The 18,899-nt window shown below is 40.6% G+C and overlaps 1 protein-coding gene across 2 annotated transcripts in view; it reads right to left on the reverse strand.

Annotated features, from left to right (window-relative positions):
- Window positions 1-3,641: 3,641 nt before the first annotated feature.
- Window positions 3,642-18,899, reverse strand: part of ccar1 (cell division cycle and apoptosis regulator 1) — a 35,893-nt gene continuing 20,635 nt past the window's right edge. For both annotated transcript variants that reach the window (XM_034185065.1, XM_034185064.1), the window contains exons 13-26: window positions 18,414-18,527; window positions 17,935-18,101; window positions 16,944-17,154; window positions 15,785-15,868; window positions 13,723-13,911; window positions 12,766-12,957; window positions 12,437-12,673; window positions 12,231-12,345; window positions 11,846-11,934; window positions 11,619-11,759; window positions 11,025-11,145; window positions 10,756-10,938; window positions 3,935-4,140; window positions 3,642-3,841 (exon numbers count right to left, since the gene is read on the reverse strand). In XM_034185065.1, coding sequence (XP_034040956.1) covers window positions 3,776-3,841; window positions 3,935-4,140; window positions 10,756-10,938; window positions 11,025-11,145; window positions 11,619-11,759; window positions 11,846-11,934; window positions 12,231-12,345; window positions 12,437-12,673; window positions 12,766-12,957; window positions 13,723-13,911; window positions 15,785-15,868; window positions 16,944-17,154; window positions 17,935-18,101; window positions 18,414-18,527 — 2,115 coding nt within the window. In that variant the 3' untranslated portion in view covers window positions 3,642-3,775. The remainder of the gene's footprint in view (window positions 3,842-3,934; window positions 4,141-10,755; window positions 10,939-11,024; window positions 11,146-11,618; window positions 11,760-11,845; window positions 11,935-12,230; window positions 12,346-12,436; window positions 12,674-12,765; window positions 12,958-13,722; window positions 13,912-15,784; window positions 15,869-16,943; window positions 17,155-17,934; window positions 18,102-18,413; window positions 18,528-18,899) is intronic.

Genomic DNA, 18,899 nt, shown 5'->3' on the forward strand with positions numbered 1-18,899 from the left:
AAAATTATTCATGTGACCTTTGATATTATATTTGAAACCAAGGAGTGTTTTGATTCGATGACATATGACATGTTACCTTTAACATAACCAAGCATGACAGATGCTGCATACTATTCCTTTTTAGAATCCTATTAACCCAAACAATAATTTACATCACTTCTTACCAAAATTGGAACAACTTTAACTTTTGACCCCTGTACAAACTGAAATTGACCTTTGTCACAATTTTTGCTGTTTTTACCTCATAACTCCAGAACATTCAGTAATAAATAGTCCAAACCATATCTTTTTGGAATTGTTATAATCAGATAAATAATGTGGTATAGTTCTCAATATGATTGGGGCATTTTAAAATTTTGACCCCAAACTGGCTACAGATCCCACCCTGGGATTGCTATACATTTTTGTGTATGCCGTGGTACACTGAGGCTGGATTCTAGGTGTCGTTTCGTCACCTTAAGTAGTACCGAAAACCTGCTTGGCCCACAGAATAATAAGCCAGGGTCGACACTTGGATGATCAGAGACGTTTAAGATGCTCTTTAAAAAAAATTTGTGGTCAGACGACCAGTTTGAGTCCTATTAATGAGGCACTTCATCAGACTTGGATCAGTCCAGCTGTAAACGCGTACCAGCCTCAGTTGGGGAAGTAACGTGATGGACCGGCACCCCATCCAGGGGGAGCTGTAGAACCTCATCTGCTTCAAACCATAGAATCACACCTCCTCCCATCAGCCCAATCATATTTTTCCCCCCAGTGGGATGCTGTGGTCTTGATGGTGGGAAAATAGAAGTAAAAACTCTGGAGGAAAATCTTGATTGCCTCCACTGCCAGTTAACAGTCTACCAGAGTTCTAAAGTGCCCGAAATAAATCACAAAACAGATGTTTGGCGAGTGAGTGCTGAGGTGTTACAGATGTGACTGGAAGAGGGACAACTTTGTCGTAACCTGAGCTGCTCCACAGCTGGACGCTGACAGTATGGGCAGACTGAACCATGAGTCACCGATAATGTCACAGAAAGGGGCAGAGACGACGCAAAACCATTAAATCGGCAATTCATGAGAGAAAAGCCCAGCAGTTCTGACATAAAGCTCAACGTATTCATAGTTGACAATAATAAGCATCTAAGCTGCTATAAACAAAATTAAAGCCTGAAATTAACTCATTTTAGAGTTTGACCTATGTAACTGACACCTCCTACAGACTCCTGCTTAATCTGAGACACACACCTTCAAGAAAGCAGTATGTTTTATAAAGTTTTATAAAAGATTTCTATACGGGTTTTTTTTTTTTGGGGGGGGGGGGGGGGGTATATTACATCAGTTACTATTGCATTTGACTACAAACCTGCATATATCTGTGCCAAGATGTATAACACGACCCCTTTAAAAGTTTCAAAAGAACATGAAACAGTAGCTTCACAGGTGAAATGATCTCCAAGTGGCTAAAGGTCAGGAAGCTTTTTTCATTTAGTCCTGCACAATAATCCTGGTCACACCCACAATTTTTTTGTGCAACTACATAGATACCACTTCTGACAAACATTTGCCATCTCATTTGACATTTGTGTTCTCCTGCCGTTCACACGTGGATTTCTGCAGAAAGCGCAATTACACACTTTACACCAGAGAATTTAACGTTTGGTGCTGTATTTGTCTTGTAGGAACAATTTTCAATCGAAGTTCAACACCTGCTGTTCAAATATTAACAGGAAGTCTTCTGGTCTGCATGCACTGCACCCATAACCACAAAGGATCCATCGTTACACTGCTGCCCCCTGCTGGTGACTAAGGCACCACAAAATACCACAATGCTCTTCTGCATGTTTGGATTCACTAACAATTTATATTTTGTAATAAAGCTACACTGTGAAGGACACTTATCTCGTGGTGAGGTTGCAGATTACATTGTGGCAACACATTCTGATTTTAGTTCCGTTCATGTTTTCACTTCTTTGACAACGGGGATTCACGCTCCCTTGCCCTCTCCTGTGATAAAAAGTAAGTATAAGCCTCCATTTTACAAAAATCAGGGTTCTTGCTAGCCTGCATGAATAAAGAGCAGAAAGTGCACGGGAGCAACCAACGACGACTCCTTACTGCAGTCAGCGGGCTGCAGAAGTGTGTTCCTTTTGAACTATTGTATCAGCATGGCAGCCTCCATGAGGGGGATTACTCCCAGGTACAATACAACGGCTAACAATGCATGCACGGCCAGTCTCAATGCCCGTGTTAAATAATGCTTACAGTATTTATGTAAAACAACATGTTTAACACGTTTATGTAAAACATGTTTTATATATATATATATATAGCCTTTATAAGGCTGACTGTGATTAAATTTGATCAGAGAGGAGCATCCATCTTAATTATGTGCACAGTAGATTCACCAATGTGTTGACACTGGTGAATCTACTCTGTGAGATCAAAGCAGAAAAGCTGCACTTCACACCTCCAGGAACATCACTGACGTAGTCATGAAGGGCACAGATTTGCTCTCACAGGTAATCTAGACAACAAACACATGGTGATGAATGCTATACATCCATTTCTACTAATAACCACCCTTAATCCTACACACTAGTTTTACGTTACAAATCAATAAATAGACATTATGTTGTGTTAAATCGAACCACTTTACTCTTGCACACAGAACATCCAGTTACATTAGTAATAGAAAAATAAAACCGCCTGCTTATGAGCAAATCAAACTTTTTTCTTCCCTCAGAACCCAAACTGATGCTCACAACAGCCAGAATTCAAATGTCCATTTGCAAAAAAAAAAAAAAAAAAACAAAGAAAAGAAGTGTCCTTTAGCACATTCACTGAGCTTATTTTGGTTCATGTGTCGTCTCCTCATCAGCAAAAAAGACGCTTGTCACAGTAATGCAGACGTGCTGACAGCAAAAGCGCTGACAGAGGCAGGAATCATGCACAGCCATGTTGTTCAACACTGAGTGGACGTCACCAAACAAACTATTTGCCACATTTATCAAACAAGGTGACTACAGATGCATTAAAAAGAAAATCTGACGCGGAACTCATTTTCCAACCAGAAGATTTCTTTTAAATACTTTATGAACTATTTTTCACATAAATCGCATCATTATTCTTGATTAGGAAAACAAGTTCCCTTTTAAGTACCAGTCAAGCCGAATAGCTGAAATCAACTTGTGGCGTTTCAATGTCTAGTAAGTCCCTTCGGCTGCTCCCTTGTTTGCACTCGGGGTCGCCACAGCAAATCCAAGGTGGATCTGCATGTTGATTTGGCACAGGTTTTACGCCGGATGCCCTTCCTGACGCAACTCCACATTACATGGAGAAATGTGGCAGGGGTGGGATTTGAACCCAGAACCTTCCGAACCGAAACCAAGCGCATTAACCACTTGGCCACCACCCCTGCTCGTGGCGTTTCAATGTCTAAAAGGCCAAAAAAAAAAAAACACACACACACACACACACACACACACACACACACACACACACACACACACACACACACACACACACACACACACACACACACACAGAACTGACAAACGCAACTATGAAATTAAACTTATCAGTGCTTCAGTGTCATTAAAATTAGCCTATGTGAGACAATTAAATTATGTGGTGAGGTTAAATAACCATAACAATTTTGTGAATAAATTTATACATGTACTTATGAGACAGTAGGTCCAAATAAAACAAATTCTGCTTGTTTTCTTACTATTTACACATTTTAAAGACAATCAGTGTCACAGATTTGTGTCAATAATTTAAAAGGTGTCAATCATTCATCAGCACCGTTCGTCTCGGATGTCTGCACTTCATCACCAGTTTGGTTCAAATCAGAGTCCTAGAGCCAAAAAAAAAAAAATCAGGTACAAGTAGATTAAAAACAAGTGGATGAAAATCAACTTTAATATGCATTTTAAATAAGCAGCTGTACCTTTTTCAGTGTAACGGTCAGCTCTTTGACAGTGGACACCAGTGTGTCTGACGTCTGCTGAAGCAGCGCATGATAGTTTGTTTTCTGCTCCTCCACAGTCTTCAGGGTGCGCTCAGTTTGACTCAGTGTGTTCTTCACCTCCTCCAGCTCCTTGGTCAATACCTTGTTGGCCTGCTCCAGCTGCTCCTTCACCTTCGTATCTTCATCTGAAAGGAGGCCATACAAAAACAGATTAAGCAGGTTTAGATAAAACACTGTAATCGAAGGCAGAGTGAGTTTTTGATTTAAACCAAAGCAGTCTGAAGTCGGACGGACAAACGTAATTTTACCAAAGGACGCCAATATTTCTGACCAATTTGCATAGGTTCAGAAAGCTCGATATAAATGACAGATGGAAGTAACCACTCAAATTCTACTGTACAGTCATTTTCTATCTAGTTATCCATTTGCTTCCCTTTTTTCTGTGCACAAAGCTGTGTGCGGTGATGAGAGAGCCTTGAAAGTCATAAAAGCATACTTTCCCATATCTGCAAGATAACAGAACTATAATACTGTCTGTCACATGAATTAGAATACAGTATTACCATTTCATAAAACTACATATTTGCAATGGAATGTTACTGTTCTCGCTCTACATTTATCTTAACATTTGACTTCAGCAATTTGTGCTTTTATAGCAAATGACAGTCTTAACATGAGCTAAAATAAAATTTAATACAAGTAGAGCTCCATCTACTGTTACCATTAATAGTCACCAACATCACTTTTAGTTCTCAGGAACACTGATTTGGGTTTAAATTTGATTCTTATTCACTTATGGGAATAACATGGATTTTTCCATTCAGTGCTGATGTCAGCATTTCTGGGACACTGAATTTGTGTGTTGTGCAAAACGATGCACAAATGTTATCACATCAATATTTGACTTCTACAACCCCTGGCAAAAATTATGGAATCACCGGCCTCGGAGGATGTTCAGTTGTTTAATTTTGTAGAAAAAAAAAAGCAGATCACAAACATGACACAAAACTAAAGTCATTTCAAATGGCAACTTTCTGGCTTTAAGAAACACTATAAGAAATCAAGAAAAAAAACTGTGGCAGTCAGTAACGGTTACTTTTTTAGACCAAGCAGAGGGGAAAAAAATATGGACTCACTCAATTCTGAGGAATAAATTATGGACTCACCCTGTAAATTTTCATCCCCAAAACTAACACCTGCATCAAATCAGATCTGCTCGTTAGTCTGCATCTAAAAAGGAGTGATCACACCTTGGAGAGCTGTTGCACCAAGTGGACTGACATGAATCATGGCTCCAACATGAGAGATGTCAATTGAAACAAAGGAGAGGATTATCAAACTCTTAAACGAGGGTAAATCATCACGCAATGTTGCAAAAGATGTTGGTTGTTCAAAGTCAGCTGTGTCTAAACTCTGGACGAAATACAAACAACATGGGAAGGTTGTTAAAGGCAAACATACTGGTAGACCAAGGAAGACATCAAAACGTCAAAGCGCGAATCGTCCTGGAGATTATTTTACTTATTAACTACACAGCTGTATAATAAAGCAAATGGTGACTGGTTTCTAAACACAATTATAACAGAGTTTCTGGAGCAAGCAGCAGCCCTACTTGCAGCAGCGGGAGCGGAGCTTTTTCCTTTTCTTTTTATTTTACGTGCGCGCGAGCGAATTGTCTGTAGAGAATATTTTATTAATTAACTACACAGATGTATAATAAAACAAATGGTGACTGTATTTTGGGGGAAGAGCCAGCTGCAGCAAGCAGCGGAGTTTCTTTTTTTTTAATTGTTTACATGTGCGCGCGCGAATGGGATAGTTGATCCTCAAACTGGGTCCCGCAGAGGTGGAAGTACCGCTGAAAGCGGCCGTCGCCCAGACACAGCTCCTGCAGCAAATAATGATACTCTCTGTATTGGAGCTTTCCACAGCAACTCGCTCCATCTGATCAAGGTCCATCATGTTAGCTTGACTGACAACCGGAGCTGGCGAGCAGAATGGAAGCTCCTCCTATTTGATGACGCACCCAAGCAGAGCGACACACCGGGCAAAGGACGCGCGTCCGTCGCCTGGCGACCCATGCAAATTTGTAGCATCTGATCACGCCCGGTGTGAACGCGGCATAAGAAACTGCCTAAAGGAAATGGGATTTACATACAGAAAAGCTAAACGAAAGCCATCATTAACACCTAAACAGAAAAAACAAGGTTACAATGGGCTAAGGAAAAGCAATTGTGGACTGTGGATGACTGGATGAAAGCCATATTCCGCGATGAATCTCGAATCTGCACTGGGCAAGGTGATGATGCTGGAACTTTTGTTTGGTACCGTTTCAGTGAGATTTATAAAGCTGACTGCCTGAAGAGAACATGTAAATTTCCACAGTCATTGATGATATGGGGCTGCATGTCAGGTAAAGGCACTGGGGAGATGGCTGTCATTACATCATCAATAAATGCACAAGTTTATGTTGATATTTTGGACAATTGAAAGGATGTTTGGGGATGATGAAATCATTTTTCAAGATGATAATGCATCTTGCCATAGAGCAAAAACTGTGAAAACATTCCTTACAAGAAGACACATAGGGTCAATGTCATGGCCTGCAAACAGTCCCGATCTTAATCCAATTGAAAATCTTTGGTGGAAGTTGAAGAAAATGGTCCATGACAAGGCTCCAACCTGCAAAGCTGATCTGGCAACAGCAATCAGAGAAAGTTGGAGCCAGATTGATGAAGAGTACTGTTTGTCACTCATTAAGTCCATGCCTCAGAGACTGCAAGCTGTTATAAAAGCCAGAGGTGGTGCAACAAAATACTAGTGATGTGTTGTTTTTCACAATTCCATAATTTTTTCCTCAGAATTGAGTGATTCCATATTTTTTTCCCTCTGCTTGGTCTAAAACAGTAACCGTTATTGACTGCCACAATTTTTTTCCTGATTTCTTATAGTGTTTCTTAAAGCCAGAAAGTTGCCATTTGAAATGACTTTAGTTTTGTGTCATGTCTGTGATCTGCTTTTTTTCTACAAAATTAAACAACTGAATGAACATCCTCCGAGGCCGGTGATTCCATAATTTTTGCCAGGGGTTGTACAAGCATTTTAAATGTTTATATTTTGCTCCACATGAATATTTCACACCAATGTAACAGAGGAAACCATAAAATGAAGATTTAGCAGGCTGACATATCACATTTGTATGGAGACAGTTTGAATTATTTGATCCTTTTTGATCAAACCAGACCCATTGGAATTTATTCCTGAAGAACTTTATATCATCTCCCTGCAGCAGAACAATGTTTTGATCCATTTCTTTGTAGTTTCTGCATGATGCAGAGTTCACGTAAAATCTGTAACGGCGTCTCTCATTTGCTGCCGTGTGGACGAGCAGTGGCACGTTTTATCCGTCAGTGTAAAATCAGGACATGAAAACCTGAGACTTAATATCCACTGCAGCATCTCTCCAGATGTTACCAAACAATTTTACAAATATGAAGTCAGACCATATATCCAACATGGGCCAGGAAAACAAAAATAACCCGGAAATGTTCACCACGGAGTTAAATACACGGATTTCTGTTAATTCCCGTAAAACTACCATCACCATTGGTGCAGCGGTGTGCGCTCAGTGTGCCTTCAGTAGAACAGGTGGTTTGAACACTTCTCATACAAGCACATGCATGTTTCCTGTTCCACAGATTTTGCAGCTTTATGTTTTTAATCTAGATGCAGGGGGCGCTGCCTGTCCGCAAAGCGCTCTGTCCAGGTGCCAAAGGTGGTCCAAAAACGCAGTGAGAGAATGCACAAGGTGAGCCGCCATCATGAACATGTTCAAAGAATTTTGTGGCAGAGACAAGAGCAGAATGATACAGAAATTGTAAGTAGATGTATCTCAAGTGCAAAGTTGTTATCGCACGGCACAGTGACCATCTTCAAAATGCATCAAAGCGCCTCCAAACCTGATAAACAGCAGAAATCTCCTTTCCCAGACTACACTACTGACGTGTTCACACAGGATTAGTATAACCTGAAGCAACTGATAATCATTTTACAGAAAATAAAGCGTGCTCGAGTCTTTACTGACATGGGAACACACATGGACACAACACGGTCAAATAACTAAAATGTGAATTTTAGTTAATTGACACACAAAACAAAAAAATTACACTGCTTCATTTTAAATGCACAGTAAGCTATTTCAGATGATCAGCGAGGACCCTCTTTCTCTTAAAAGGCTTTATTTTAGTCTGTGTGTCGCGTTGGAAACCTGTAGCTTTTGTGCTAAATTGATTAGCTCTTACACAGCTTATGCACATGCTGTACTCGTTTTTTTCTGGGGACGTTACAGCGCCACACACAGGCCTGGCATATGTACTACAACATTAAACAGCTTCGAGGCACAGAATTTGCCTCGAACATTTTTTGCAATCGAATTATTTGAATTACTCGTCTAATCGTTTCAGCCCTACTGACAATAATTACTTCACCTCTCCATGTTAAGCTAGTCCCATATGAGTAAGACTTGTATCATAATTTGTGTGCCAACTCACCAATCAGTGCATTTTGTACGCAGCAGTCGTTAGCAATGTGCCAGCCCACTTTAAGAGCAATCACATAAGAGAGAAGGCTCAACACAGCGACACTGGACTCCTCTGTAGCAAAGCTCAAATTGTTGCCAGATCACTGTCCTGATGAACTACTGGCACAGAGTGTAGCTTGCAACTTAGGTGACAAACATTTTTCATGACAACAGAGAGAAAACCACAAAGTTGCTACTTGACGTTAAGGGTAGGCACTACACTGGTGCCATAGTAAGTAAGTAAGTAAATAAATTTTATTTGTATAGCACCTTTCACAGACAAGAGCCACAAGGTGCTTCACAACATAAAAAGCACAATACACCACACAGTGGCCAAGACATTTAAAAACATAGCATAGCAGCCCAAAACCTAAGCAAAAGCTTATGTAAAAAAGAAGGTCTTAAGTTGGCTTTTAAAAGTGTCAACAGAGTCCAGTGAGCAGAGAGAGCGGGAGACCATTTCAAAGCCTGTGAGCAACAGCCTGGAAGGATCGCTCTCCTCTGGTTGAAAAACGGGTGCGTGAAACCATCAACAAATTTTGATCCACAGACCTCAACGCCCTGGCAGGGGCATAAGGCTGGATGAGGTCACAGATATAGGAAGGTGCCTGACTATGTAGAGCTCTAAAGGTTAAAACCAAAATTTTAAAATTGATCCTGTAGAACACTGGCAGCCAATGAAACTCCTTTAAAATTGGGGAAATGTGAGTCCTCCTGTTGGCTTGTGTCAGAATTCTCACTGCAGAGTTCTGTACCAACTGCAGTCAACGCAACTCCTTGTTTAGACATGAAAACAAACTGTTACAATAGTCTAAACGTGTTGACACAAAAGCATGAATAATAAGCTCTAAATCATTTAGTGACACCATTTTCCTGAGCTTAGAGATGTTTCTTAGTTGAAAAAAGCAGTTCCTCGTCAGCTGTTTACAGTGCTGTACTAAAGACATATCTTTGTCAAAGATGACACCCAAGTTTCGAAAACTTGATTTTGCAGACTGGCCCAGGTCACCCAAGTACTGTTGAATACCTGGAATATGGGCATCAGGGGCAATAACCAATGTCTCTGTTTTGTCTGCATTGAGCTGAAGAAAGTTATTCCTTAGCCATTGTTTTATTTCCACTAAACAATGGAGGAAGGAATTGAGCTTCTTAATCTCAGACGGCTTAAAGGAGCAGTAAAGCTGGATGTCATCCGCATATAACTGGTAAGAAACAGTGAATCTTTGAATGATCTTACATAAAGGGAACAAATACAATAAAAACAAAATGGGGCCCAAAACAGAACCTTGAGGGACTCCACATAACAGGTCCGCAGACTCTGACCTTATCTGGTTAGCAGAAACGCTAAAGCTACACCCGGACAGATATGAGAAAAACCACTGAAGAACTGACCCCGACAGTCCGACATGATCCCTCAATCTACTCAGCAGGACCTGGTGGTCAACAGTATCAAAGGCAGAGGACAAATCCAAGAGTACTAACACAGTGCATTTCCCAGCATCAGCAGACATCATAATGTAGCTGGACACTTTCAGAAGAGCCATTTCTGTAGAGTGTTGTCTACGAAAACTGGACTGAAACCTGTTGTGAATGTTATTCTGATCCAGGAAGAGTGTCAGTTGGTCTGAAACCACCCTCTCGAGGATCTTAGACAGGAATGGGAGCTTAGAAATAGGTCTAAAACTACTTAGCTCCATCTGATTTAAACCTGATTTTTTTCAGTAGAGGCAACACTATGGCATGCTTGAAAGCACTGGGAAACACACCGGTGGACAGAGAAAGATTTACCATTTTAGTAACACAAGGACCTATTACCTCAAATACTTTAGAGAAGAGCCTGTAGAGAAGGATGTCCAATGAGCAAGAGAAAGGTTTCGTCTTGTTCACCAATGCCGAAATATCTAGCATAGCTAGCATTGGTGTGACGATGTGCCAAGATAACTGATTGCTTAATACTGTCACTACCGTGAGAGATCAACAACTTAATTATACAACTTTTCTAGCGGGGGGCTGGGAGACGACATTTTATAATCAATGAAGAATTATGCCAAAAAAAAAAATAAAATAAATAAAAATTAATTTGGAGCTCAGTCATGCTGGCACACCTGCAGTACTCTTATCAGCACAGACCCCCCCCTGCACGCGCACACACACACACACACACTTGAAGTTGCTGACATTGATTAGAAAATAACCATGCTTACAACACAAGTAATCATACCAATTTTAGCATCCTGGATAATGAGTTTCTGTTCAATCTCCTCTCTTGCTTTCTCACTCTTATCCAGTTTCTGTAGCATGCTCCCGATATCGACCATGGCTCCGTTATACACGATCATGTTGCCAGATTCAGTGGCTTCTGCCTGAACGCGTGTTTTAGAAGTCGGCAGTAGCCCCCTGTTACCTGAGAGAAAAGTAAAAAAACAAGTATTTAAAGCCTCAAACTCTGACTAATGATGTGCACTCAAACAAAAGCCGACATTATCTCACCGGTAATGTTGTCGATCTGAGTATCACTAAAAGGAGGAAGAGGCTCATCTTTTCCTCTGTCTGTCAGTTTACGGTAATAACAAGACTCCTTGACCACCGGTTTGTTCAAAAGCTTCTTTATCTAAAAAGAGTCGAAATGGTCCCAGTGTTATGAGTAGTGCAAAGGAATCATACAAGTCACTGTTTTAGCAAAATCACAGTTTTCAGTCAGGAATCAGATAATTATAGATCAGCATAAAAAAAACAAGATCAACTACATGTCTTCAGTACAAGATTTTTCATTTTATATCAAATATGATTTACAATAGTAACACAAAAAGTACTAAGTCATCTTGCACTGCTAAAAAGTGTGTAAATTAATTTTAACTAAAAAAAGAAACCCTCTTCTGAAGTGAGTTTGTCTTTCAAAGTAAAAAGAAATCTGACTTTTAAAAACACCATTTTAATTTCTGCCACTTATTTACAAGCAATTTGTCGTTTAGCTGCTTGATGACTTTTCCAGCCACAGCATAAACACAGATCTATTTACGTACACAGCAGCTGCTGCTTAAAACCCTTCATGACATCGAAGAGACATTGCACGTGTGCGCCCACCTGAGCACGCGATAGATGCAAGCCGAGGGTGTACAGGATCTCCTCCAGGTCTCTCTCCAGCAAATAGCCACAGTGGCTCTGGTCGAAGTAGACGAACGCCATCAGCAGCTCCTTATTGTGTGTGACCATTTGTTTCTTCTCCTGGTGCAACAACCATATTTATATTTCACGTCACGCCTCTGCAGTGTGTCATCTTCTACGTAACGTTTAGCAAGCAAGAAACAAACCTTGTCTTTAGAGGACCTTTCTTTGGACGACTTACGATCATCTTTGCGGTCTCTCCTTTCCCTGTCATTGAAGTCATCATCATCCCTGTCTACAAAAAACAAGAGTAAATGTAGACAGTAGTGTGTCATTTTGAAAACAATCACCAGATGTAAGTTTTTGTTTTTTAATTCCTCACTTCAGTTTTTTGTCATCTTTAACTTCTAAAAAAGTGAACAGTGAATATCAAATGTATCAACTATTTTTCCTCAACAAAGGCCTCAGAAAATGTGGAAACATGATCCATCACACGCTCAGCGTGGTGCATGGTTTCTCATCATGGACCAAGTCATATTGCACAAAACATCACAATAACCGGATTTTACTCAAGGGGTGGGGGGGGGTTACCTTCCTCATCATCATCGTCTGCATCCTCAGGCTCCATGGGGTCATATTCTTCTGCATCATCTTCATTCTCCTCCTCGTCACGAGGCCACTCTTTTTTCACAACCTTTTGATCGTACTAGTTGAGAACAGATCAGACGATTTCATGAAAACAAACCATTTGTTTCGCGAATCTCTAAATAAAGTCCACAGTGGATTGAGAGACTTGCCTTCCTTTTCTCCTCTTCTTCATCCCTGGATTTCTTCATGGGTGGCTCTGTGTAGTCGTCATCTTTTTCCTTCTTTACTTCATGCTTTTCAGCATCCTTCTTTTCTGCCTCTTTTTTGGCCTTCTTCTCTTTTTCCTTCTTCTCATCTTTGGTGGGAAGAGCGGCGAGGGCTTTATATATCCGGTATCCGAAGTCTCTCTGCAGCATCTCATTAAAGAGCTCAGCAAACAGGGAAACCTGAAGAGGAACAGCACACACGTCGTGTATGGTACGTTTTCTTCACATTTGCAACAGCACAAGACAAAAGGTGTTTTGGTTGGAAGATTCACCTCAAAAGAATGTTCTTTGTTGTCTTCCAGTCTGTAGTCTAGCAGCACGCTCAGGGACATGACACTGCAGTCAAACTTGCCGTTCTTGGCGGCCCAGTTCGGGTGTACGAGGATGGTTGGCTCTTCGGGGAGGATGTAGCGCCTCTCTCTTCGCTGCCGCTCAAGTTCTTCCTGTCTCTTCTTTTCTTCCTCCTACCAAAGATCAAGGTTAAAAGTGCTTCCCGTGCTCAGAACCAGATGTGTGTCAAGCTCTATACCACATCGAGTGGAGCACAAAGTTGCAGAGACTGCGTGCGCCATTCAAATGAACTGCTGACAAATGCTTGCATTTCATTGTACCTTTGTATCAGGATTTATGCAGGTACTACTTTAAAAACAGTTCACTATGACCATAAATCTGTATCCAACACTTCTACAGTTCATATGAAAAGTGACATCCTACATGTTACCATCACATTTTGTAAAGCAGCCTTACTATTGCGATGACAGCTATTCAAAACCCTCGGGGAGCATCAGGGAGAATCCACACACAGACGTGCAGCTTGGGAGTAAAAGTGGCCATTTAATAAGCTCTAAAACTGACTTTCCTGTTCTGAACCTTTGAGAGTCTCACCTTTGAACACACCTAAGTAGAAGCACAACAGCTTCATTCACCTGATTCACAACAATAAAATTAGACCAAATAATTCATATTGATCCAAGGGTCCCCAAATCGATGTAGCTGTACTGTTTAAAATTGGTTCACAAGTCATGTCAGGTGAATTATTACACACCAAATCTTCACTAATGGTGTCAAAACAGCATAAAAGCTTAAAAAAACCCCAACCTTTTTAATTTTCAACAATTTTTCCAAACAATGTGTTTGTCTTTCAGTACCTTATGCATGCCAAAACTGATCTATTTTGGTAAATCATTAACTTATCCAAATGCTCATTTTGTTCAGAAGGCCCACTGTACCTCTCGGTCTTCTTCGGGATGAGATGGCTCCTCTTCCTCGGGAGCTTTGCTCTCCATTTGTTCGGGTTCCTTAGTCTCTTCCACCTGCTCCTCCACCTTCAGCTGCTTGGTGAGACGGGCAATCAACTGTGACTTTAAACCCTTAGAGCTTAGAGCCCGACAATCCAGCTCTTTTCGTAGGTCATTTACCTAAAAAAAACAAAACAAAAAAAAAACCAAAAGCCCTAAATGAACAAATAGAAAAACAAGACTGATCTTGGTGGATGAGGGCGAATGCTGTTGGTTAATATTTGACAGTTCAGGGTACCTGCTCACAGAAACAAGGCCAAAAGACTTCTTTTTTCTAACTAAGCAAATAAGGATCACTGCATTTAAAGGAGAGTATTACAGGCCAAAGAGTTTTTGTTACCAAGTCTGTTCCAGCTAGCCTGATTTTCAAGGGTGCTGCTCCCTGCCCTCTCCTTTCTACGCTCAAACTCTGTCCATCTGGTCAGTTTCTCACCACTTTTCCAAACCAAGCGGCATTATCAGCATTTTCTTTTATTTTTTGGTCAACCTCATTAACTCGCAGTTTCGGATAACTCGCGGTCCGATTTTGTGGACCCCAACTTGCGCAAGTCAATGAGGGGTTACCTGTATTTATTACCTACACATAAAGTGACATATCTGAAATTTATATAATTTAAGTTAAAATGCCTCAAATTGTGGCTCTTACAGTAGATTACAAAACATGGATCTTAATTTAAGCTATTCTGCTTCACATAGACAACTGATGTCTGAGAAGTACCCATCACATGGTGCAAATGGCCCCTTACTTCAGGCATACCACTCTTTTAAAATATGAATCACTGCTTTCTGATTTATAGCAAAGTCCCGGCCACTTGATTTTTTTAAGAGACGTTCAGCCTGTTAGTGCTGAAGGCTGCTGTCCCACAGACTGACATAGAAGAAGACAGAGTGCAGACTGGAACTGTGTTGGCTGTATTTATTTGTATGTTTGTTCAATTTCATAGTAATGTTATTTATAGCTCCTTGTACTTACTGTGTGAAGGGCATGTTGAAATGTTCTGAAGTAAACATATGCTGCAAAACATTTACAGAAAATTTTGTGCTCAGAACACATTCTAAATTTTGACACTTTTTACTGCAAGCAAATATCCACTTCCAAACTTTGCCGATAATCGTACTGGCCCTTAAAAATCCATGTTGGTCGACCCCTAATCAGAGCTCCTAAACCAAACCACCATTTAGAAGAAAAAGTAAAAAAACATTGTGATTCTTAACGTGATCTGCGTGACGTTTGTCAGACAGCAAGAGCAGCTTTAAGCCTGTTGCTGTGTTCTGCCTGAAGCAGGCTCACTAACTGGCACCTTGCAGGCCACCTAAGGCCCTGCTTCCTTTTAGACATGCTTTATTGGAGATAAACTGAAGAAAAGTGGTTGCATATAAATCTTTGCCAAAAGCACAAATTTTAATTTGTGCTTTTTACATTTGTAACAAAATGTACATCACACACCCAGAAATGCAACTGCTGACACGGGGAGGAAAGCTGGACCTTTATTTTTTCTATTTTATTTTATTTGGACAATATAGAGGGGTGACAAAATCTGAATCACAAGGACAAGGTGATATTTTCACACTCTGAAGTGAATGCCACCAGCCTGGTGAGATTGCGACTTGGGAATTCAAACTTTTCAAATTATTAAAATTTTGCAGGGGAAAATTATGCAGGGAAATGTGTAAAAAAAAAAGTCTGGAATCTCACACATTCTAAATCGTCTTTTTTCTTTCTTTCTTTCTTTAAGTTTATTGCACATTTGTAACATGTATACACCGTCAATGAAACAAATATTTTGATTAATTTCAATAATCAACAATTCAGCAGAGTCCGACCACAAACAGTACTAAAAGATTTTCATTTTTGTCTTAGGACTTCAGGACACAAAGTCAGATTGGACCCCGAGTGCACGCCGCTTCGGGTGATAGGTACCAACAGCACCACTACACTAAAAATTTCTTGGGAGAACTCTATCAATACTTAGAGCTGCTCTTTGATTCTTACCTTCATTGATTTCGGGTCAAGTTTCGCCCAGTGAGTAGGAGTACAAACTTCCTTTGATTCTTCTTCATCCTTCTCCTCTTCCTCCTTGACAGGGAATTATTGAGACAGGCAGAGAGATAGAAAGAGGTGGGATAAGAAACAATCAGTACTGCACTCCTGAAAAGAAGCAAGATCACATCTGCCTTTCATTGTCTCGTCCTAGTGAGCTTGACTGTGTTAAAGTCCACTGCTATTGAGGCGTACACGGGGAAGCTCTCTAGCTCTTTTAAAAACCAACAGAATTTCCCCCAGCTGCCAATCAATCAATCTGTGGAACACAAAAAAGGTAAAAATCAATAAAGAGGTGCGCTGAAAAGACGTGTAGGTACATCAGGTGAACTGAAGCTGGTCTTCAAACAGAGTGCAGATAAGGTGGCCCTAGCATGGTCTATGACTGGGGTAGTGGGTTCTGTCATTTATGGGTTTTATAGACCTACATCACATAGAAGCCATCTGTCCTTCTGTCCAACCAAATGCCCTGCAAAAACCAAATTCTACAAATTGTCCAAATGAGAACGTAATATTCAGCAACAAGAACAGCAATAAGCAGGTCTTTGGGAGGTTCTCTTTTCAAGGTTTTAAAAAATAAATAAATAAATAAAGATATACACATTCCTACAACAAACATCTATGAACAGCTGACTCCACAGATTCCAGCATGAAACAAAATCACCACAGGTTCAAATTTAAACAATTTTTGCCAATTTGCATTATTAATTAAGACATTTGCAATAAAGTATTTCATAATAACTGATCAAAATGATACTGACTACAGATTATACCCAGATTAGCACCAAATTATGTGATGTTTTAAGAGCTGGAAGCTGTTTTATCAGTTGCGAATGGGGTCTATAAAACCTAGTCTCACTGCTTCCACTGTATGTGTCTGCTGGATGTAGTGGAGGGGAGGGTGCGGATTGGAGCAGAGGAGACGGGGACACATGGAGGAATAAACAACACAAGTCTAAGTGAGGCTTGGTGGAACAATAATGTATCTGCATTGGTGTCAGTGTTTGTGTGTGGCATGTATCTGGACTGTTTTGTTTTGTTTTGTTTTTTAAAGTCCTGTGCCTTCCTGTGAGAAGCGGAAATGAGAAGAGAGGGATTAGCGGTTCAGTGCCTGTTCTCCATTCGCCTCCTTTCGCTCGGCCGACAGCTTCTCAGACAGCTGCTCCCGGAGTCGCCGTGACAGCACCTCCCACTCTGAGCGGGTAGGAAGACAATGCCAAACATCCGGCAGAAACAAAACCACTGTCTCCACATGAGCAGGGACTGTCCGCCCCTTGTGTGTCTCCTCCGGCCGATGATAGCGAATCTCTGCAAAACGATACCTGCCGCAAAGGAAGAAGGTGCATTGGAAAGAAACATTCTGGTCAGGCCACAGAATAAAAGGCAAGCCTCACTAGAGGGAGCCTTCTACAGCTACTCCCTCCCAATGTGGTCACTGAATGATCCAACACATCATTACAGTGACCTTTCTGCCTAACAACACACAGCAAAGACAAATGGACCCAGTCTGCATCTCTCCAACTGTTGTCACAGGTTACGGCTGCCATTGTGAGAAAGTTGACACACAATCACAGAATAAATTACACATCCAAATCGTTGATTCCCCCCTTTCAGCCAATTAAATGTCAATCTTCTGCATTTAACCTTGTATATGCTTATTTAATGGATTACATTTGAGTGGAGCGAAGAGACAGAATCAAGAGAACAGTGAAAGCCAGTTAAATATGTAAGATATTTAACAGAGACCATAGAAAAATTGGGGGGAAAAAGTAATGGCAGCGCCTTCTGGTCCAGGCTACAGCTTCCAGTCCATGCGTTTGGTCTTTCATCACAATGACATATGCTTGTATGTGTAAAGAGTGTGACAGAAAGCGCGGTAAAATGAAAACACGAAAGGCCAAAAACAACATTCCACAACAAAATAATAACAGGTAGCAAATTAACAGCACAATGATCATTAAAAGATTAAAAAAAAAAAAGAAAACAAAAAGCATCAACCAACATTAATTAGCAATGTAGTAAAACCATACTGTGCATTACCAACTTTACACTGAAAGAGCTATTAAATGTTAAACTATATTTTCATGAGCCAAAGAACTTACCACTGAGTGCACAGACTAAGGTCTATGCCTGTGAGTGCCTTGCAACAGCGTATAGCTGTCTTTATAAGGACAGACGGATCCTTGTCTGGGTCAGCTCCATCCAGAGAGGGAGACCAGTGACCACCAATGGCCATGGCCTCATCCTTACCCCGCATTCCCACCAAAAACTGAAGAACAGACGGAGACCGTGGACAATATTAAGATGGATTGAAAACAGCCAGAAATGGAGAATGACAATATTGATAAAGTAGTATGTCAAGTCATATGAGCACAGGATAGCACAAGCAAACGTGTTGTGTGTGTGTATACAGATACATAAATAAAACAGTATATGAGCCAACTTCAGATGGGTTTTTTCCACATTGTGATTTCTCTCAGAAATGGAATAGGAATAGTACATCATTGTCAGCTCAGTGTTACACAGCACTGTGTCTCAGTGATATCAAATACAGCTTGTGCTTTGAAAGTGTGTGGTCTACCTTAACAAGTCGAGCAGGGTGTTGGAAGGAGTCTCTGACTTCCTGGGGATCCTCTGCCAGAGCACAGGACTTGTGATAGAGCTCCTCTATACTGGGGTTAGATAGCATCATCACCTGAAATACAGAGACCACATTAGGCAAAGGTGACAACTCAAAGACAAAACACACTTTGAACATTAGTTTGGGTTGGGGGGAATAACTAAGTAAGTAAGTAAGTAAACTTTATTTATATAGCACTTTTCACAGACCAGGGTCACAAAGTGCTTCACATGATAAAATCAATAAATACAAAATAACACATACAAACATTTAAAAGAAAATCAAGCTAAAATGCAATTTTAAAAAGGTGAGTCTTAAGTTGCTTTTTAAAAACATCGACAGAGTCTATCGAGCGAAGGGAGCAGGGAAGCTCATTCCAAAGGCGCGGCGCCACGGCTTTAAAAGATCTGTCCCCTCGAGTTTTAAAACAGGTACGGGGAACCATCA

The sequence above is a fragment of the Thalassophryne amazonica genome, chromosome 13 (assembly GCF_902500255.1).
Source record: "Thalassophryne amazonica chromosome 13, fThaAma1.1, whole genome shotgun sequence".
NCBI classification, from domain to species: domain Eukaryota; kingdom Metazoa; phylum Chordata; class Actinopteri; order Batrachoidiformes; family Batrachoididae; genus Thalassophryne; species Thalassophryne amazonica.